Source organism: Triplophysa rosa, linkage group LG9, assembly GCF_024868665.1.
Source record: "Triplophysa rosa linkage group LG9, Trosa_1v2, whole genome shotgun sequence".
Classification (NCBI taxonomy): Eukaryota; Metazoa; Chordata; class Actinopteri; order Cypriniformes; family Nemacheilidae; genus Triplophysa; species Triplophysa rosa.
The window spans coordinates 15838443-15861031 of record NC_079898.1 but is presented as its reverse complement, the minus strand read 5'-3'; the positions used below and the strand labels follow the sequence as shown (position 1 = coordinate 15861031).

The window sequence follows — 22589 nt, the reverse complement described above, 5'->3', positions numbered from 1 at the left end:
AGTGCTATTCTCGACTCAAGTCAAATTTGATACTGATTGGTCGAAAAGTGTTGGCACCCTGAATGACTTTGTATTTAATATTGTCTGAAAATGGCCATACTGAATTGATTGCTTTTGTTTATTTCAGGAGGAGACCACTAATGAACTTAGCGTGGAACAAAACAAATCAAAGTCAACAAGACTGAAGTCATTAGACACATTTCGAGGGTACGTGCCAAAACTGGCTTTTCATTTATCAGGACTAAAAACTTGAAGCCGTTGATTTTTTCAATCCTAATGTATTTTTTACTCATTAATTGTCCTTGGCCTAACTCCATCATTCATTTCATTCGTGAGTTATGTGACTAAGGAGATTGTGAGGGTTCACCAGCTGGACATGCGCTCACTTGAGCCATTGTTTTTGAGGTTCCCCCAGGCATCATTTCTAATATATTTCGTCTCTGTGGTGAGGGACAGTGGGTTGCTGTTGAGAAAGGGTGATGTGATTTAATCTGGAAGCCCAGCAGGACTTGATAGTGGCTCTGGGGCAAACACAGAGCGCGCCTGTCGCGAAACAGGAAGCTGGTGTGGCTTTGACCTCACACTTGTCCAGTAATTGATGTAATAATACAGGCAGCATATCAGCACATATTCAGCAGGCAGTAGATCTTGAGCTGTGGAGGATATGGCTTCCCAGATCAAGATTTGTGTAATGGATAATCCATGTGTGTTGCAAAAGTGCCTTTTCAGATTGCAATCACCAGGGCAATTTGTACTATCGATGTCAGTGACAATAACAGAGCTTTTATGGTTTTGAGAATGACCCATCATCATGTTAGGGTTATCTGAATGTATTTAAACATTAGCCTAATTCACAATTTCATGTTTCATTCACATTTGCAAAGAAAGTTCCATTCCAAAGTGCTTATAAAAAGAGATGTTTTACTGCACAGCGTTTGCTCTTGGACACAAAGTCATCCATTTTCCTGTTAAATCTAATGATTTTATCAGTGCGGCGAGGACCTTGGTTTTTTGTTTCAGCTTTTGTCCCCTTTTAGAGCGTTATATACAATAAGATGTAGATGCAGAGTGACATCGCAGCTCATGTCAGCTGTGTCAAATGATTCATGATGATAGCGAGCTACAGATGGCGCTAGCAGCAACACCGAGGTCATGGGTCTGATTCCTAGGGAAAACATTAATTGATCGAATGTACAGAACCTTAATTTCACTGGAAGTGCTTTTGGATAAATGCGTCTGACAAAATGCATAAATATAACAAATGGTATGCGGTTTGCATGCAATGTGTTTTGTAATTTTAGAGGATGTCTTCGGCTCTTTGTGAGTGTGTCAGCCCACAGAAAGCCTATATTGTTGCAGTTTCTTTCCTGTAGCATGAAATATGGGCTGTCCAGCAGTGAGTCAAAACTTTTCATTGACGACAGGAGCATTTGTCATCTACCCACCCTGGTGAAATTGTTACGGCTATGGCAGAAAAACAGCGCCCACAATTCGTCAGATGCCATCAACGTGATGAATAGTACAACTGTAGATTTGTTTGCATTTAATTTTTTTAAAAGGATTTGGTTTTTAATCTCAGTAACTGAGAGGCTGCAGCCAGTTTGCTTATATTTGTGATTACAAATTTTTGTAATAGTGAGTTATGGTAAGAGCAGACGTAAAAGCAAAGAGAACACACACTTCTACACCATGATCTAAGTTTTTTTTTTTTAATAAATAGCTAACATGTTTAAATCTTTATTGTAAATCATTTCATTTTTCCATCATACTGCTATTTCAATTCCGATGGTTGAATGGCAAAAGCAGATTGAACGTCTCAGCTTTCTGAATAAACTTCCCCCAGTGGCCAAAGCTGGAACTGCATTTGGTTGTAAAGTATGTACACCTTCGCACAAGACATGAGCAAACCTTCCTATGAAGCAAATTCAAAAGGCACAGATTTGTATTGGGAGACACATGTTGACCTGCTGTTGGCAGTTTTCAGCAAGATTGTGTGGCACAAACCACCTGCAGCAGATGTTGCCATAGCTCAACTGGTAGTCATGGGTTCGATTCCCAAGGAACACACAATAAAATGCTGGGTTATTTTCAACCCAGAATTAGGTAAAAAAAAGATGAACTCATTGGGTGATAAATTAACCTATGCTGGGTTGTTGTAATCCATTGTTGGGTTGGATACTGTATAAACATTTTCTGAGTTAATTTAACCCAACGGCTGGGTTTGTCCCTTTTTAAGCCAACGCTTGAAAATAAACCAGCATACTGAGAGTGCATGTAGCAACAAAATGTATACCTTGTAAACCACTAAGTTATATACAACTATATTGTGGATGGAATTTAAGCATCTGCTAATATACTGTATATACTTAACATAAAGAAGTTTCAGACCTGTTATTCCACCTCGCCAATAAGTTTAAATTCTCAATTATTTTAATGATTTGTCATACTAATATTTGATCTGCACTTTATTTGATATGTCAGCCTTTTTATGGTGTAAATTGCAGCGGTAACAAATCACAAATGTGCCCACTCAGGCATTACAAAGCACTGCTGGACTAAAATGACAATGACAAATATACACTTGGAGCTACTGCCAAAGTACATATTTTACTTGTTAACATCAATAGCTAATGAGCGTCAGCACACAAACGCCAAATGTTTTGTTTTCTTTTACTTTTTATCATGTTTAAGAAAGAAGCTTGAAGCAATGAAATACTTAAATTTTTACTCATGTTTTTTTTTAAATAGCATCTCAAAGCCTTCCAAACACTAAAAGTTTCTTAATTAACACAATTAGCTATAACTTGCTAAACTGCGAATATTCTGTCTTAGTTTTATCTTGAAAATGACTTAACCTTTGTCTTTGTTACTATGGATACTAATGGATGCAGTCACATAGTGTGTGTGTGTGTGTGTGTGTGTGTGTGTGTGTGTGTGTGCGCGTGCGTGCGTGCGTGCGTGCGTGTGTGTGTGTGTGAGAGAGAGAGAGAGAGATGGACAAAGATGTGCTTTAATAGTGCTCTTTAGAGTATGGCATGTGATTAAAATCTTGTATCAGCAGGTTAGGCCTAAAAGGAGCAGTAATGGTCTCTGTTCTGATCTCCTAATTGAATTTGGTGAGGACAAATTAGTGATAGCCATTTTAGATACAGTGAAGTTTATCTGAAGGTCTATTCTAGGCTGTCGCTTTGTTCTCTCTGTGCGCTGTGTACATGCAGGCCGATGCTTACCAAAGAAAATGCACTTCAACACCATGATCTAGTGTTGTCAGTTTAATAGCTGATGGTGTCTTAGAGTCTGATCACAAAAATCTTTTAGCGTCCATGAGTACATTGATGCCGCATAGTGCAAACATGCATTTTCTGACTTGCAGTAAAACAGCATCTCCTGCTGTAGCTAATTCAATGTAGTGTTCCATCATGCACAATAAGTTGCAGCTTGGCTTGCTTGCGCTAAGTTACACGTCTACAATAAATTACAGCAGAGGGCTTTAGTCAGCACTTCTGGGTGAGGCGATTCAGAGGACAACCGTTCATTTCCTGAGTGATTCATTATGCTTAGGTTGCATTACCTTGCATTGCATTTCTTCACTGATATATAAAACATATGCCACACCCTCTAGCCTTATGATCTGTAATACAGATACACCACCCCGATCGCACTTTTGAATGATCATCCTTCGCAAATGATGGGATTTCAAAGATAACGTATCATTGTGTTTTTGTTGTGGATACATGTAGATGCTGTTATAAATAGTAAGCATATTTCAACAGAATTTCAACCAGTCCACGGAGGAAAAGAACATTTGCATGATTTCTAGCTGCTTTTTTCCAACTGGCTTTGCCTCACTTAAATTCTTCTCATTAGCGACATTAAGCATTAATGGGTTTAATTTGGGCCGTGATCTGCCACAGTACAAAATAATTTAGCTTTCCGTTTAATATCCACCAGAAATTGGTACATTTGCTTGCATGTGTGTTTACAGATTCTCTCTGACAGTCATGGTGTTTGTGAACTACGGAGGAGGTGGATACTGGTTTTTCGAGCATGCACCATGGAATGGTAAAGTTAATGCTCATACATTACTGCATATAGCAGGTCAAAAAATAATACACCATTACTTTTTGTATAAATGTCGCTAGTAAAGTTCCAGTGTGTTAGATTTAGTGACATCTAGTGGTGAGGTTGTGGATTGCAACCAATGGCTCACTCCACCCCTCCCTTACGAAGCACCCCTCCCTTCCCTGACACAGAACTAAGATGTCGTCATGTTTACGATTCTTTGCCGAAGGAGTTGTTAGGGAATCGTGGTGTATATAGACAGAAATAGCTCATTCTAAGATAGTAAAAACACAACGCTTCAATATATAGTTATGTATATTATATTGCGTTTCTGTCAATAGATCCTCCAAAAAATTACACACAGCACATTTAACAACATGCAAAGTCAGCTGAAATAGTATCTCATTAACTGTCCTGACATCATACTTACTGTAAGTGCTTTATCAAAGAGACACTTCATTCAGCATTAATTTTATACGTTAGATCTAGAGTTTGTCTTTTGGATTAACATTAGATGAGAAGACTTGTATGTTAAATTTAATGTTCGGCTATCGGAATGCACATCTCCTGGAGTATTCACAGATGAACTCAATTTAAGGCTCATAATGGCCTCTTCATCATATCAGCAGAATTGTATTGATCATAAGGGAAAGCAGATGGATTTTAATATTACCGTGAGGCCTGCTCTGTCATGGCTGTATGAGCATTTATAAATCATTCGCCGTCTGAAAATCGAAAAATAATGAGGAGAACAGTGTTTTTAAGGAAATGCAATCTTTTATGATCAGTTACAGAATGACATCATTTGTTTACAGTTAGGTATGGTTATGAGTGATTTTTGTCAATAAGAATACGGTTATGCGTTTTCTACCTGTCAATCAAACAAATTCGGCCATGCATGCACCAGATGTGTTCATATGTGTGTCTTTTTATTCCATATGTGATACAGGTCTCACAGTAGCCGATCTTGTGATGCCATGGTGAGTCACCAGCACGTACTTAATGAATCGATGGAGAATTATTACTTTCCATTTTTGAGATTAATATGGAAGAGAGTGGGACTTCAGTCCAACAGTTTGGATCTCCCATCAAAATGATTCAGATTTAAGACTTTTCAGCCCAGCATCGCTCATAATGCTTTGCCTATTAATCTTTCTCCCGTTGAAAGTATTCATAAAGCTTGTAAAAATCCACTGACATACTTAAAAATGTCGTGCGTGATAAATTGAAAGCAGAGTTTTCTCCGTATTAGGCCAAGCAATGCAGCATTAACCTTATGCTTGTTTCAGTTTGGGTTTATTTATTGTATGACGTTAAAAGAAAACATATATTAGCATGTTAAACATTTCTGCATTCACACTGATACAGTAAACCACCAGCCCCTCTGCTCGTCTTTGGCATGCAAAAATCAATAATGCAGAAATGCATAAAATTTCACATTAACCAGTCATGCCGTCAGTGCAAATATGTCCCCAAACCCCATATAATGAGATGCTTATTATGAGTGGTGTGATGCAAACAGTTAAATTACACACTGTGTGTAATATACAGTACTGTATTAAGTGCGGTAATACTTTCTTTAATCCTTTGGCAAGGTTTGTGTTCATGATAGGTACTTCTGTAGTGCTAGCCTTCAGCTCGATGCATAAGAAAGGTGTTCCACGGCTACAGCTCCTTCGCAAGTTATCCTGGAGAACCATAGTCCTGATGCTCATCGGGTTCTGCTTCATAAACTACAGCCCGAGAGATGGTTTATGTGAGTATTGTATGAATAATTTTGATTGCAAAATAAGCAACAAGAAATCTCATCAGAATTGCAGTTTTCTTCTGGGCACGAACATGAACTTTCTAGCCGATGATACAAAAATATAAAGTCACCAAAACGCCCCTTTACAGTTAGCCTCCATGAATGATGGAAAATGAAAGCAGAAATTTTGCAATCCAGGGTCTTACAAGAGCACATCAGCGCTGTCAGGGTTAAGGATGGAGGGAATGAAGAGCCATGCAGGGAGGGGTGCTCATGCATTAGCCAAAGCACTGTAACCTGTCTGGTTGAATGGATGTATAACTGAGTTAACAAAAATATTGTGATGCTTTCCAGGGGCAATCATCATATCTGGGGATTTTCAACAGAGGTGCATAGAGCAAAAACAAGCTTGGCTTTAATGGTCAATTATCACAGATAGGGTTTCATCATGCCAGCTGGGCAGTGGATTTTATGGAACTTCCTGTAATGTAATTACAGCCTTTGCCATAAACGGCGAAATTTACTCTCGCCCTATCTGATACCTCTACTGATATCAGCCTGTGAATCACTCGGAATGATGTTTGTAAACCGTTTTACACTAATATGCCTGCATTCAAATGCAATAACGTGACAACCCAAATAGTTAAAATTTCTCTCATATCTTAATTGTTATCGTGATAAAAGAACCTGATTATGACTATCATATTTGACAGTATTCTTTATGATGGAGGCATGAATAACCCATTATCACCAAAACTAGCCTACAGCTGACCTCTCTCTTGCTCATTGCGCAAATTTAGTGTTTCCTAATGTCCTGTATAATTTTTTATGGTATGTTCTAAAATGTGGGTTAGTAAGAGTTCCACTATTATGTCCAAATTCGCTGTTTTTCAAGAAATGGAAAAAACAGATTTTTTTTTATTCTGTGTTGTAAAAGTTGATTAGATGTTTGCAAAACCCAGTGATAAACATAAAAGGTTATTAATAACAATGATTTAGAAATAAATAAAAATCACAAAATATGCAGATACAAGGGTTCAGAAGGACAGAAGCCATTTCTTTTTTGTAGTAATTAATACTAAACAATAGTAATCATTTAATAATAAACACATTAACGAGAAACATTTAACTATTAGAATGCTAATTGTTGTTTGTAACGCAAATTTTCTTCATTCTCAGTACTATATTGATACAGTTCCGAGTGGAATTACTTCAGTACATGTACATATGGGATTTAATTGACAGATAGCATTAGTCACCAAAACCACTTCCTGTCTCCATGCGCAGAGGTGGAGTGTTTCCGCTTTTTATTTGATTTGTTGGATCGATGATCAGTATTATATTGTTTCTCATGGTCCTCCGTACGTGCCACAAAGAGGTTTTCAATTAACTAATGTGCAGATTACCATCAATCTTGCGCTCTATATCCTTCACTCACATCACCCTCCGCGCCAGCACCTCATCAGATAAGCATGATTACTCTCTGGCAGGGTTGATCACACCTCTACAGTCCCGCAGTGAAAGGCTTCTCACCTCAACCTGTGTCTGTGTCAGCACAGCCACCATTAGCCTGTATTATTATTGCATGAACATAAATCAGCTCTTTACACCAGAGCGATGGGATAAACAACACAATATTCAGAAGTTATCGTGTATACCAGCTCCGCTACGTTGGCGGGTTAGTGAGTTGTATAGCAATTGATAAAGACATCAGTAGGCCTACTAATAAAATACCAAAGCAGAATGCATTCAGGGTGAACAGACTCATCCTCTAACTGCTCTCTGATATGTTGTAGAGTACATCCCTTATGGATAAGACCAACAGCTTGTTGGCTCTTATTAAATGTAAATCTTTGTAATTTGTACCATTGGTAGTGTTAAACTGATCACAGCCTCTGATATACTTTACCACATCTATATTTTAGCTTCGATAGTGTAATATTATTCTCATATGTTTGTTTGTGTGCATGTGTAAGTATCCTGGTCCTGGTTACGGATACCCGGAGTCCTCCAGCGTTTGGGTTTCACATATTTTGTCCTGGCACTGATGCAAACCTTCTCTACCCACAGAGAGATCCCTTTGAAGGTGGTGAGTGAAAACCGATGGCTCATATTTCTCTCAGAGATCCACAAGAAGACAATGGTTCATGAATAGTAATTAGTTGGAAGAGGTTACGGTTACATGCAGTCTGAATTCAGAAATGCCTTTTTTTGTAAATGTGCATATTTATGTTGACGTTTATTCACCCTTTTGTTACACTGTAAATAAGATCTCGTAAAAAAATGAACATTTCTGGCACCCCATCTAAAAAAAAAACAGTTTTCTTTCAGGTAAAATACCATGTTTTTCTTGTAAAATTGCAATGTTTACTGTAATTTCTTTTTTTTTACCACATTTCACTGAAATAAAAATCCCATAAAAATTGGTCATTTTCTGGCAGCTGGGGTGCCAGAAAAATACAGTAAAGTTACAGTTTTGTCACATAAAACTAAGTTTTTCATGTTTTTCATGAGAATTTGCATTTTTTTTCTGTAATTTGACAGTTTTTTACCGTATTTCAAAAATATCTGTAAAACACAGTAAAAGATTTTTACATAATACTGTAAAGTTCTGTAAAATGGCAGTTTTTATGTTTGGGGTCAAATATGGGCCCAAAGCAACTTTGACATCAGTTTCCTGACAATCAGGCCCTGATTGTATTTTTAAACCTTGAGTCTTAAAAATAGTCATTAAGAAAATACATTTACTGTATATGATCATAAATATATGAAAATAATAGTTTTGTTTTCAGTTGTTTATATATATTCTTTTCTCGTGGCTTCTGGGACTGGAGCTTGAATGGTGTAAGATTTTTAGTTTAGTTCTTTATTTTATTTTTGTTTTTGAAAGAATTGAGAATTCTCTATGAGAATCAACAGCTTCTTGTGGTTTCTGCAGGAACTCAGTTATATATATCAAAACATTTGTTTTTTCAAGATAACCTCACATATTAAATTTACACAACAGGAGGGTTGAAACTAACATTTTTAATGATATGAACATATAATGAAATTGTTAATGACTACACTTCTACAACTTTGAATATAAATTTTGAACAGAATAAGTCTATATCCTATACAGTATTACAAATAATGCAGACAACACCCTCCATTATGCCATGGCACTTCTCGTAAATAGTAGGGGTGTAACCCTGGTGTCCTTGGCAGATTCCCTCCACTGGCCCTTGTCAATCATGGCCTCCTAATAATCCCCACCCTCTGAATTGGCTCTATCTCTTTCTCCTCTCCACCTATAGCTGGTGTGCGGTGAGTGCACTGGCACCGTTGTACTGTGGCTGCTGTAGCATCATCCAGGTGGATGCTGCACACTGGTGGTGGTATGATTCTAAAGCACTTTGGGTGTACAGCAATGCACAATAAAGCGCTATATAAATGCCTTGTGTAATGATGTGAACTTTCAGTAATGCTGATGACAATCTCTGTGTGATTTGTGTATGTTGCCCTCAGCATCACTGGTGGAACCCTATTCAGGATGTGGTTTTGTACTGGCCAGAATGGCTCTTCATTGCCTTGCTGGAGATCGTGTGGCTCTGTATAACATTCTTCATGCCTGTTCCAAACTGCCCCACGTGAGTTCATATCAGCGACAGCTTCTGACCATACACATTTGTAAAGAAGATTAACTATCGTATTAAACACTACAAACAGAATAATACAGTGTATAAATCCCGCGCTTTAAATAATTAAGGTGTAATATGTCTGTCAAGCCTGATTTAAAAGCAGTTCATCCCTTTATAAGCATAATAATAATGTCATTCATACATCAAGCTAATTCATTCAGATGGTGACATACGACATCTGAGAATATATGATGTGGGATAGCACTAATGTACATTTACATCATAAATATATACATATATACAGGCACTGCAGTGCTGCCCATTTGTGTGCCGATGTGTTTGTGAGTGCGCAAGTCGTACAAGCCTGTGCCGTGCAGCTCTTATGAGATCTGTGATTTATGAGTGTTTGGCGGCCGCTTCAGAGGGGATAATTAGCCAATCTCAGTCTGTCATGTGTACTAAAGGGAGGCAGGAAGAAAGGATCCATCTTCCTTTCTCTCCTTTCTCGTTGTTTTTCTCTTCCGTATCCGCTCGTCCTTCCATTTATAACTCTGTCAGTTTGTGTCTGACCCTTTATGACATTGATGCTCAGGCTGCCGATAACTCAGCCTGAATTAAAAACATTGTGACCTCACAGTTATCGTCCTTGACTTGCAGGACACAATACAGCATTTAGATGGCGACCTCTAAATCCTATTACCTTAATGAAAAACCTAACATGACTCGAAGATGTTTGAAATTGTTCAGGAGTATGAAAGACATGTAGTTTTTTACTTGAGTGATGAGGTAATCATTGCTGTGCTAGTGGATATTTGGGAGCTGGTGGTATTGGAGATTATGGTCTGCATTCCAACTGCACTGGAGGAGCCGCTGCATATATTGACAGGTGGTTGTTAGGGGACAAAATCTACTGGCATCCAAGCTGCAAGGTGAGAATTATATACTGAAAAATGACAGTTCTGCTGTAATTTACTAAACCTTGTGTTGTATCAAACCTGTTTGAGTTGAATTAGCAGGGATTAAATACAGATATGTTTCAGGTTTTGTCTTCGTTACTGTGCCTGTTTTTTTTCTGTTTGTACAGGTCTTGTATCGTACAACACAGCCCTTCGACCCAGAGGGTGTTCTGGGTACAATTAATTCCATAGTCATGGGTTTCTTTGGGATGCAGGTGGGATGCAGTGAATATTCAAGAAATAAAATGCGACGAAGAGTGCTGCTGTATTAAATATCAGCACTGAATTTGAATTTGAAAAAAATTAAGAGACCATTCCAAATGTTCATTTATTCAGCATTTCTAGATGTGTTGCGGTTCAGGAGTGACATAAAGTCATCCAACAGCAATGTGAAAGACTGACAGCATGTCAAAACGCATGAAAACTGTGATAAAAATCAAGGTTATCACATAAAATAATAACTTTAGAACTTTTTCTAAATACATTTACACATATTACTGTGGTATTTCCCAAAAGTGAATATGAACTTGATTTCTTTGCAGTGTTTGAGGTCTGAGGTCAGAGCATCTTTTCTGTTATTTTCACCTGTTTCTCCATTTTTCATTTCTGCAAACAAATACAAATAGAAACAATATTTTTGTTTGAAGTTTGGGAGAAATATTGTTAGTGGTTCACAGAATGAAACAAAAATGACCATTTTACCTAAACACGTACCTATAAATCCAGAAAAACGGAAAATAATTTTGAAATGCTCTCTTAATTTTTTTCATTGGCTGTATATTCAACACAACAGCACTCTTCCTTGAGTGATATTGCTTCTATGAACAAATGTTAAAAATGCACTTTGAAATTTTTACTTTGTTGCGCTAGAAACCTTTGCGGTTGTTTTAGGTTTATACTGACACTTATCTGGATGCAGAAAACTTTATTTTTGAAAAGTACAAAACTTAGGTGCACCTGTATTATTGAGCATATTTATGCAATATGGTCAGTTATTTTGTTTCATTTAGCTTTCAAGAACAGCCAAAATGAAATCAACTGTTGCATGATGCTGAACAGTACAAACTGACAGTTTGTCTCTAAAACGCCACAAACACAAATGAGCAGAGTGCTACACAGAGTAAAATGATCCATTGCTGTTTTGAAATATATTAGGACTCTTGGAACACTGCTTTTCCAGTCAGATGAGAGAATTATTAATATGCCATGTCAAATTTTGTAACCAACAGCAACAAAAACAACAAAACACATTTTAATCCATGCAGGGAATGCACCGAAGTCAACTCTACAGAAGTGAGGTATTGACAAATATACAACCGAGTGGACCAAAGCGTTTATCTAATCCCAGCCTAGATATTTTCAGATTATTTTCCTTGTCTTCATCCGTTGACACATTGATTAACTTCAATTTTAGTTCAACAATAACGTAGCAATGACAAGACTACAATATTGGGCTGTAATTGGCGATTCTCTCCGACAGACATCTGTTTTTTGTCAGTGGTTCCTATTGTTGTGGACAGATGTGTGCGTCTCTGGCAAACGTCTGAGAAGTTTCTCACCCTTTGATTGTAACAATGCCCCGGTGACCGGTGAGAATTTGCCATGCAAACTCTGCCGCATTGCTGAAATCCCAGTGGGCGGAGGCAAAAAACAGTTAGCGCCGAGCCCGTCAATCAGCATGTCTTAGAGAACACGGCAGGTGTCAGCCTCTCGGTCTGTGTTCGCCTGCTCCAGCGTCCTCGGCTGAGGGGCATTCGTCATCACCAAATTCATCAGTGAGCGCGGCCAACTTCACAGCCGTGCGGGGAACGGTGAAACTTGAGCTCTTTGTCAGGGACACAGTCACCCCTTACATCCTTTCTCTCTCTTTGCCAATTCCGCATGATATTACTATGACTTACAAGTGTTATAATCCACCAGTCTATTTGATATGAATTATTTTAGATTACTTGGAGGAACATGACCCGTATGACCTATTGTGAATGCCTATGTGTATAATCTTGTTGACAGTTTATTAAATATTTTGCTTTCAAATTTGATCCAAGGAAAGTATTTAGACCAAGCCAAGAAATAATCCTTGTCTTTGTGTTCTTAGGCTGGAAAGATTCTTCTGTTTTTTCGTGAAATGAATCGCAGCATCCTGACACGATTCCTTGCATGGGCCCTCATCCTGGTACGTGCACACTTGTATGGTTTAGATTTTAGCGGCGATAAACACAACACAGCAACGCCCTGTCTGTACAAGTGTTATATGGCTTGTAGTTGCAGACAGTTAATGAAATAGGTAGACGTCATATGATATGTGTATATATGCACTGAATGAATTCCAAGGCAGAGATTAGTATCAGACCCCTCTTGGGATCGAACCGCACTGCTTGTTCAGCTCATGGACGTCTAGTGGTTTTACAATGTGGGGTTGTACTTCTAGAATTGCTCTTTAATTTCAACTGGTTCTCAGTTTCAATATGCCACAAAACAAATCCTTCATCCTTTTATTTAGTGCTTAAAAACCCACAGTGACAATACTTAAAGGTCCAGTGTGTAATTTTCTGGAGAATGTATTGACAGCAATGCAATATATGACTATGTCTTCAGAGGTGTATAAAGACCTTACATCATGAAGCGTTATGTTTGTATTACCTTAGAATGAGCTATTTCTATCTTCATACACCGCGGTTATCCTTACATGGAATTCCCCATGTTGTTTCTACAGTATCATTAAATGGACAAACTGCTCTACAGAACGCGTTTCGTAAATACACTATCTCCTTCGCCAAAGAAGCGAAAACGCAACGACATCTTTGTTCTGTGAGAGCCGCTGTAGTTCTTCGAAAGGGAGGGGTGGAATGAGCTGTTGGTTGCAATTCGCAACCAAACCCGCTAGATGGCGCTAAAATCTCCACGTTGTTCCTTTTCCGAAACGATACACTTGGCCTAAAGATACATATAACAGCATCTCACACTCTGCAATGTGTCTATCTAATGCAACATTTTTTGTAACCATTTTTCTTTTAAAATACATTTAAGAGGCAAGAAAGCAAATGAAAAATAGTAATAATTATTATGCTTTAGTTTTATGGCGGAGACACTTAAGTTAAACTATGACCTATGAACTATGAACAAAGAAATAATTAGATTTTAGATTGATATGATGATAGTGAAAGGCTGGCAGATTTGCGGGGTAAGTGCTCCATTTGGGTGGTCCCACAGACAAAGGCAGCAGAAGCTGGACCGGGTGGGAAGTGCATAAGGATGTTAAACCCACATCTCAAGGGAAATGACCATGTGCTACTAGAAATGTTTTCCAGTTTTTTTAAAGCTATGGGGACAAAGAAAGTAACAGACTTCGTTTACTGTCATCTTACCCTTTACAGAAAATCAGTTCATTTGTACCATGCATTAGGAGGAATTAACCCTCATTCTCATGTCTGTGTTGGCCTTCGCCTGTTTTCATACCCATGCCACTTTGAGCAGGCTCAAGTTAAATGGCACGTTTAATCTCAACCGAAACGTTTAGCCATTTTTCAAGGTTGTTAAGGAAGAATGCTTTTGCACGATACACCATATGCTGTTCAGAGGGGCTTGAAGAAAAAGGAGTTGCAGATTCTCTTCTGTGAAAGACCTTGCTGCGGGGTTTTGTTTTGGAGTTCTGGTGGCAGAGCTGCCGGAATGATCTCTCTGGAGACAACAGGTGCTGATGGAGGAGTTTTGTCTGGCTAACTCGGGACATAAAGCTGTGGGTGACTGGGGCACATGGCCCGCATTTCTCAGCAACGGCTTTGCTTGCTTTCTGTCATTCTTGCAGTGCTGGTTATATTAAATGCCTTCAACGAGCAAGAATGTTTTGTCTTAGCAAAGCGTACCGTATGTCTTGTGTTTTTATACATTAGGGCCAAAAAGTTAAAAGACATGCTGTTTGAAAGTATTTATATAAGTTTCACTTTTAAATTGACATTTGTTTCATAAATCCAAATGCGTGCTTAAGCACTGAAAACTAAAGTAAAGTCCTGTGAGTTTTCATTCTTATACAATCTCTTACTTTTGCCACGTTGTTCGAAAACTTAAGTACATTATTGTTCTTTTTTCAAGATGTTTCTGCTTAGAGATGCAAAAAGTGTGATCATTGTGTCTCCGCGGAGCTATCCAATTCTGTTTGTTTCAAACCTTTGACCAGCTTGTCACACCAACATTGGTTTAACCAATGAAAGATTGGGGTGGGATTATCAGTTTGTCCAAAAATTGAAAGATGTGTAGAATGTGGATTTGAGAACCCTATTTTCAGTTTTTACTAATTCGTTTGATAATGTTAATGTTGCAAAAAAAAACTTTTATCCTTAAAATTAATTTGAAATAAGTCTGCCGGTTCTTTTTTATACATCTTAAGAATATATAGCCTAATCAAGAAACAGTGAGATATAGTGGGAGAAAGAGCTTTTGTTGTCAACATAGACCCACAGTATGCGGTTGCCTGATCCCAGGATTTTAAATTTCATTATTCCCAAGTTCTATGACAAATCGGGCCATTATAGCGCTATGTTGAATCATATTGGCCAGTATTATGGAAGCACTCTGCTCGAGGTGCTGAAATAAATGAACAGAGATTTATTTCATTTTACCTAGAGGCGCAGCATGATAAAATAAACTAGCCAACAGCAAAAAATTATGCCAGCACAGTTTACACTGTCTCAGCATCTGATGTGAAACACAGAGGGTTTTGTGTATAATTTAGCAAATGCAAAATATTTAAATCCAATGTCCTTTTTAATTTTTTCAGATATGTGATCAAGTCTTGAAGATGTAATGCTCAGTTGCTAGACTAAGGTTTCTTGTTGTCTGCTGTGAATTGAAAGTGGAGGATTTTTAAAGTGATAGTTCACCCAAAATGAAAATTCTGCCATCACTCACTCAAACACAAAAAAAGATATTCTGAAGAAAGTTGGTAACCGAACAGCACTGGCCCCCATTCACTTCTATCGTATGGATGCAAAACCAATCCAAGTGAATGGGGGCCAGTTAACATTAACATTAAAGGATAACATTCTTCAAAATATCTTCGTTTGTGTTCTGTGGAAGAAAGTAATACAGGTTTGTAATGACAAGAGGGTGAGTAAATGATGACAGAATTTTCATTTTTGGGTGAACTATCCCTTTAAATACAAGCTTGTCTTTATTTTATACATCTCCTCACAAGGTTTCAACACCAATCTACAAAAAAAAGATTTAAATCAATTAAGACCACAGAGTTATGATTCAGACAAACAACAAGACAGTTTAAGGCCTGCTACTTCATAATAAACCTTACGAATCTCATAAGACAAGCACACAATCAATTATCATTGACATCTCTGGAGAGCATTGAGGTTTGTGAATGTTTTAAACAGCACGTCTTGAGCAGCCTCTTGTGTGGTTAATGTGCTCTTGACCCACATTACATCCTGGTTAAACAAAAATGACCATGCTCCCCATGAACAGTTATAAAACGATGCATTCGGGGGCCTATTATTACTATTTGCGTGAATCTTTTATCAGATCGTGGAATGATTTGAAGTTGTTTTTTTTCGGCGTCCTAATAATCAAGGGCCTCGAGTTAATTCAAGTTCAACGATCACTGCTCCGCAGTTTGAGATTGAAATTGAGCGATTGCCCCACATAACGGTGATTGTCCCACATCCTGCCTGCATAGCCTGGAGACTCAATCTAGAGCCATTTCCACACCATTGATTCTGTCATCTATACAAATGATGAATATCCTCCTAACAAGCGGGTTTACCGAACTGTCCTCCTTCACCAAAGCAAATATTTCTTTAAATGATTAAATAATTCTGCCTCCTTTATCAATGGTGTCATTCAGGATTTGTGTGAAGAATATAAAGCAGTTTTTAAAAATGCAGAAATGGTAAACATGAGGAGACAGAGCTTTTAGCGGCAGACGTGAGGAAATGGAGCGGTGTTGTGTGTATGTTAAATCGAGGGACTCACCTCCCGGGAACATCTGCTAATCTGCTTCATTCTTTATGGTTGTGCTGCATTTGTGTTGTCTGATAGTGCTTTACAGGTCTGCATTGATTTGAAATCTGTTTTATTCTGACCCTCAGGGAATCTCTGCAGCCATCCTTTCTAAGTGCACGAGAGACGAAGGATTTATACCTGTCAATAAAAACCTTTGGTAAGTGCTTCCTGACCCTCTAAATCCAACCACTTCTCCATCCACAAAAAAAGGGATGAGACTCCAGCAGACACAAATCAGTGGCTGCTAAAACACGCGTTTACTTACCTCTAACGACAAAACGCCCTGTAAATAATCACCCCCACTGGCAGAAAAGTGAGACGCGGCGGGTGATGCGTCCAACTAGATCACTCTTCTTTACAGCCAAGAGGGAGTGAGCAGTTTTATTTTCCCTACTGTATATCTTGCCAAATTCTGTCTTATCTCATCAGCCTGTTGTAAAATTGAAGAGGATGAGGTCAGCCTCACGTCTTCAGATCAGCGCACATTAAATTATTTGTCACCTAACACCTCCGAAAAATTATTGACGTGATCATAAATTTACAACACACACATTTATACTGTTGTAAGCTTTACAAGTTTACACAGTTGCAAAACGTAATAATTTTCAATGCTTTTGTTTAATACTAGCAATATCTACATTATGTATATTTTCCATCTATCGAAACACCTAAAACAAAATAGCGTCTTATTAAATTGTTCATGTGTGTAGATATTTGTACGAAAACTCTTTTTGCAATATCGGTAAGATCATGCATATTTGTATTACGGCTTGTTTTGTGTCTCTCAGCCCTTTTCTTCCAAAATTCTTGCATCATTTCACCCTCAGGTCCATTCAAATTTTTATGGCTTGCGTTCTTCTGCAAAACACAAAAGAACATTGAAGAACAACAACATTGGGTCCCCATTGACTTCCATTATACGGTGCACAAAATCACGGAGGCATTTCTCAAAATATATTATTTTGTGTTCCACAAATGAAAAAATCATATACAGGTTTTGAATCACAAAAGGGTAAACACATATGACAACTTTTCATTTTGGGGTGAACTGTCCCTTTAATCCCCCTGTCCTGATTCAGGCACATGCAGTACCTGTTTGAATCACATGGGCAGTTCATCATACACAGCTTATTGAGCCCCAGAGTATGTCTGTCTTCATCCCTAAAAGTAATTAACTTCCAGCCAAGAGTCTTTTTTGGCTTGACTTCAGCTGACATAGACGATGCTCTGGAATGCTGCCATTTTACATTAGATAAAATTCCATCGGGCATCCTGGCACTTAGGAACAGAGAGGGACGTGACTTATTGACAAGGTTGTGCTGAGCAGGTGCCAAAGCTACACTTTGGATGCTTATGTTTCTTATTGGCCGACTGTAAGCACAGAAACTACAGTGTCTCCATCCATTATTTAGTTCACTGTTGTGCGTTGTGTCGTCGTCACTGTTACAAGAAGTGTTAGACACAAAGTTTTTCAATAATGCAGTGCACCTCTAAGGGATTTATGGAGATGGGGTTGTTGCGGGCGGCAGATTTGTGTTTTAATCTTTCAAACTCTGGAAACAATTTACAACCCTAGAAGTGGAGCCCCATCTTCAAGGCTTATTGTGGATAAATGTGTTTTGATTGGTGGTTCATGTGGTGGTTATATTTGAAAATAGAAATAATATTCTGATTCTCTAAATTACAGAGCTACCTGTGTTTGTTCAGATCCTGAAACGGAATCTCTTTCTACAGGTCTCTGTCATATGTGACCTGCATGGGCTTCATGTCCTTTGTGTTGCTAGGTGTGATGTACTTTGTCATGGACATTAAGAAGTGGTGGGGAGGGAAACCTTTCATTTATCCTGGTATGAGATGGCAGGCACATTTAACACATTTCATTTTAAATTCAACCAGCCTTTCCGATCATAAAGTTGTCTTGTTCTTTTGTCTGTATACAGGGATGAATTCAATTTTCGTTTACGTGGGTCATTCTCTACTGGGCACCTACTTCCCCTTTAGCTGGGAGATGCGTTTTCAAGACAGCCACTGGGAGAAGCTCTTCCAAAACCTGTGGGGTTCTGCACTTTGGGTCTTCATTGCTTACCTGCTGTACCGCAAGAGATTCTTTCTCAAAATCTGATGCCATTAGATCTCTCGTAACATTGGCCACAGGCCACCTTAACAGCCACAACCATCGGAGTTAGACTAATCCAAATTAAGCATAATATTATGTTATTAAAGTGATAATTCACCCAAAAATGAAAATGATGTCATCATTTAATCATCTTCTTGTCAAACCTGTGACTTTCTTTCTTGCGCGAACACAAAGGGCACTCATTCACTTCTATTGTGTGGACACAAAACCAATGCAAATCAATGGGTACCGTCGTGGTTCGGGTACTAACATTCTTCAAAATATCTTCCTTTGTGTTCTGCGCAAGAAAGAAAGTCATTTAGGATTGAAATGAGTGTGAGCTCTTCAATGATGACAGAATTTTCATTTTTGGGTGAACTGTCGCTTTAAGGTATAATCTGTGCAGGATGTTAGTAAAAGTGTTTTGATGCATTTAACAAAACAATCTTGTATCATGAAAATCATCTACACTTTCAGTGTTTTGTGAGATTTTAGTATCTCTCAGATTGAAATTGGTGTATTCCCATGTTCAATTAGTTAATAGGCATATGAGCTGAGACCAGGGATCAGATTTACTGTCTTCCTTGGACACCTGCAATGTTTTATTTGATGTCAGTTGTGTTAAGACCTGAATGTAGTGATTAAATCAAATTCGCTGAAGTGGTACTTAACAAATTAGAACAAGCAATTCCACCACTTGAGGGGTAGCCATTATGTATCAGTTGCCATGGCCACCCCCCCAGTGCTGTGAGACAGAGAGTGGGTACCATCTGCTTTTCAACTGACAGCCCTTTAATAGGGGTCAAGCTGTACGGCTCACTGAAGACTGGCTCTTTTCTTGCCCCACTAATGCGAAATCATGGACATTACACTGCCAGCTCACATGCATGTAGACAAACTTTGCCAGTAACGCAAAATACTCATGTTAATATGTCAAGTCATATTCATGGGACTGAAAACTCTACAAAGTTTCCTTTGTAGACCAGAAACCTCCAGTTCACCCAAAAATGAAAAATTCTGTCATCATTTACTCATTTAACTTTTGTCATTTCAAACCTATATGATATTCTTTCTTCTGGTGAACACAAAAGAAGATATTTTGAAGAATGTTGTTAACCAATCAGCGACGGTACCCATTCACTTGGATTGGTTTTGTGTCCATACAATAGAAGTGAATAGGTTTGTCGCTGTTCATACAGGTTTGAAATTATAAGTGATTACAAAAAGAAAATGATTACAAAATTTTCACTTTTGGGTAAACTATCGCTTCAAGCAGTAGGCTGCCCATTTCTTACACCATCACCGAATCCCACTCTGGCACTAAGGCCTGGTTTCACAGACAAGGCTTAAGGCTAGTCCTAGACTAAAATGAATGTGTGACCTGTCTTAACTGAATATAACTTGGCCAGAAATAGCAAAAAATATATCAGTGCCATTGTTGTGTCTCAAGATGCACACCAGTAATGTATTCTTCTAAGGTATTTTTATAAATGCGACATAAATATCTTAATTAAACTAAGGCATAATCCTGTCTTAAACTAAACCGTGTCTGTGAAACCAGGCCTAAGTGTTCAAATTATGAAATCTATCAGGATGCAAAGATTTAATCTCGCTTTCTAAGAGTTCTGAGAAATGCCTCGGTGCTGACCTCTCTTACTCATATCGACTGCTGTTGATAAACTGCATGTAGCTGTGAACATGCTCGACCTGATTTTGCCAAGTTGGTTGGGCAACATATTTTGTTGAGCTAAGGACAACATTTTTATAAATAAAACCTAAACCCACACCAAACCCCAACCCTAACCATAACTTACCCCTAAAATCAGAGGGAAATGATAAGTGAAAAACAATGGTCTAGAAGCACCTAATCCTGGTTGGAAGATTAAACTTAAAATAAACTGTAAACTTATTTCTGAAATCTGATTGGTTGATTTAAATGTTGTCCCAGGGTCAACATGATGTTGCCCTAAGGACATCAACCACTTGGCAATGAACACAATGTCTGCTTTTATCTTCCAAAGTACAGAAGCGAAAACGATCATGTGTAGTCTAAATGTATAGTTTTCATATCTGTCTTTATCTAGCGCTAAAGAGTTCTATAGGGATATTTATATTGTACTGAAGGGGCTTAAACATTTGAACCTGTATAGAACTCAGCTGAGCCCTTTCTCTCTGTTAGTTAATGAGAAGGCTTTTCATTGTGAGAAGATCATATTACCAATTTGTACTAAGCAGGGTCTATGAGTGAAGCAAACTGGTCAACTGATTTTGGGAATTGACTAATGACTAGTGCGCTAAACTATGTCCCAGCGGGAGTATGGGCTTTATTACTGATATAGTTTCAACTTCAACAGTAAGCACTTTTTGAGTCAATAATTTTTTTATCAAGTACTTATGATTATTATTTAATGAAGGGTATATATGCACATCTGTAATAGCAAAATACTACTGAGAACACATACACAACAAACAGCCTGTAAATAATATTGTACTTTCCTGTTGTCTACTAGGGAGAATCTGTTTGACAGTATCTGACAGTAAATATTGTGATCTTATTTACTTCATAGAATGTGCTGAAGCTTTTATCCGAACATGATCTTTTAAAGTAACCACAGCAAAAAAGAAAATGAGATGGTGGAATATATCATGATTCTGCATTGGCTTGCCTATATTGATTTACACTGACCATATGTCTGAAAATACCACTGTGTGCCTGGTTTTAAGTAACCTGAGCTTTGTTAATAGGCATCATGTCTAAGGTTATGTACCTACATGTAGCTATGTAAACAAAACCATCCTGTGGCTAATATGCAGATTAAAAGAATATTTATGCGACACCACACAGCCACAAAAAAAGTGGCGCTTGAAACAATACCTCTGTGTTTTTTGTATTCTCATGACCTGTAGTCTGCATAGTCAGATTACAGGTCATGAGTAGTTTGTGTAGTCTTGACCCCAATTGTATATTGTTCCAAACATGATTGACCACCATCATATATTTCCCTGTAGATTAATACTATATCCATACTCCACTTTTAGATGTTTTTATGAATGATGAACAGCTCAAACAATTGCTCTGAATAGCTATAAACCGAAGGCTGTTTGGGCTCTTTCTCTTATGCACGCTTTATTTAAAGTCTCCACTATTGTTGCGTTTGGCATCCATCAAAGCAGACGTTGATTGGAGTGATTGCCCTGTGATGCTCTGGTGGGCTGCCCTAGAGGCAGAGTAATGCATCATGCTTACCCCTCTTCACAAAAAGCTAAGCCATCAGCTGGTCCAACAGCACCCCAGCACAGCTATACACTGGCTCACAGACTGCCAGCAGACATCAGGGCCAAAACAGGCCGGCACCATTTTGAACTCGGAGCAACCTTGTTAAACCTTGGCCCCTGTACTAAAACGCTTGATTACTGATGAAGAAAAATGCTTATCTGAACGCACTGTCTGACATTTATAGATGGTAATTGAGCCAAAGTCTTCAAATTAAAAGGCTGTGACCGAATTCTTGTCAGTATTTACTATTTTCAAATACCCAAGGAACAATAGGTTTGGCCTTGGTTTGATCCAAAATGGTCAAGTCTGTCTTTTTGTCTGTCTTTGTACCTGTACACTTGATTTTTGTTTTGTTTGTTTAGAGAGGAATGTGGATTTTTAAGAGAAATTTTGATTCAAAAACTGTCCGAAGTGATGGAAAGGTCTGGCACTTGTATTTATTTTTATTTATTTACAGTGTTTTATTGTGAATTATTTGTGAATCTTGTTGTTTGTCACTTTAATGACCCTGCAGTGGATCTATTCTTGTTATCATACAGGTTTTGTCTATAAAAGTGTTTATTTTCCATACAGTATATAGCACAAACGTCTGCAAATGTATCTGTAGACGACAACTATAACCATTACTTTTTGAGATAGGCCTACTTGAGTTTTATATGATTTATATGTCTGCCCTGCATAATTACAATTGTGTAAAACAACTGTAATTCAGAAAAAAAAACTATCAATCCTTAATAATAAAATGCATGAAAGTAAAATTTCCTGAGTTTTCTTTGCTGGATTTATCTCTAACCAACAGCTT

At 38.0% G+C, this 22589-nt stretch overlaps 1 protein-coding gene across 3 annotated transcripts in view; it reads left to right on the top strand.

Moving 5' to 3' along the window:
- si:dkey-192p21.6 (uncharacterized protein LOC565246 homolog) overlaps positions 1-22529 on the top strand; it is a 28771-nt gene extending 6242 nt beyond the window's left edge. For all 3 annotated transcript variants that reach the window (XM_057341872.1, XM_057341873.1, XM_057341875.1), the window contains 12 exons: positions 128-207; positions 3986-4062; positions 5012-5042; positions 5658-5818; positions 7786-7898; positions 9317-9438; positions 10235-10358; positions 10514-10600; positions 12481-12558; positions 16481-16551; positions 18129-18241; positions 18335-22529. In XM_057341872.1, coding sequence (XP_057197855.1) covers positions 128-207; positions 3986-4062; positions 5012-5042; positions 5658-5818; positions 7786-7898; positions 9317-9438; positions 10235-10358; positions 10514-10600; positions 12481-12558; positions 16481-16551; positions 18129-18241; positions 18335-18516 — 1239 coding nt within the window. In that variant the 3' untranslated portion in view covers positions 18517-22529. The remainder of the gene's footprint in view (positions 1-127; positions 208-3985; positions 4063-5011; positions 5043-5657; positions 5819-7785; positions 7899-9316; positions 9439-10234; positions 10359-10513; positions 10601-12480; positions 12559-16480; positions 16552-18128; positions 18242-18334) is intronic.
- Positions 22530-22589: the final 60 nt, after the last annotated feature.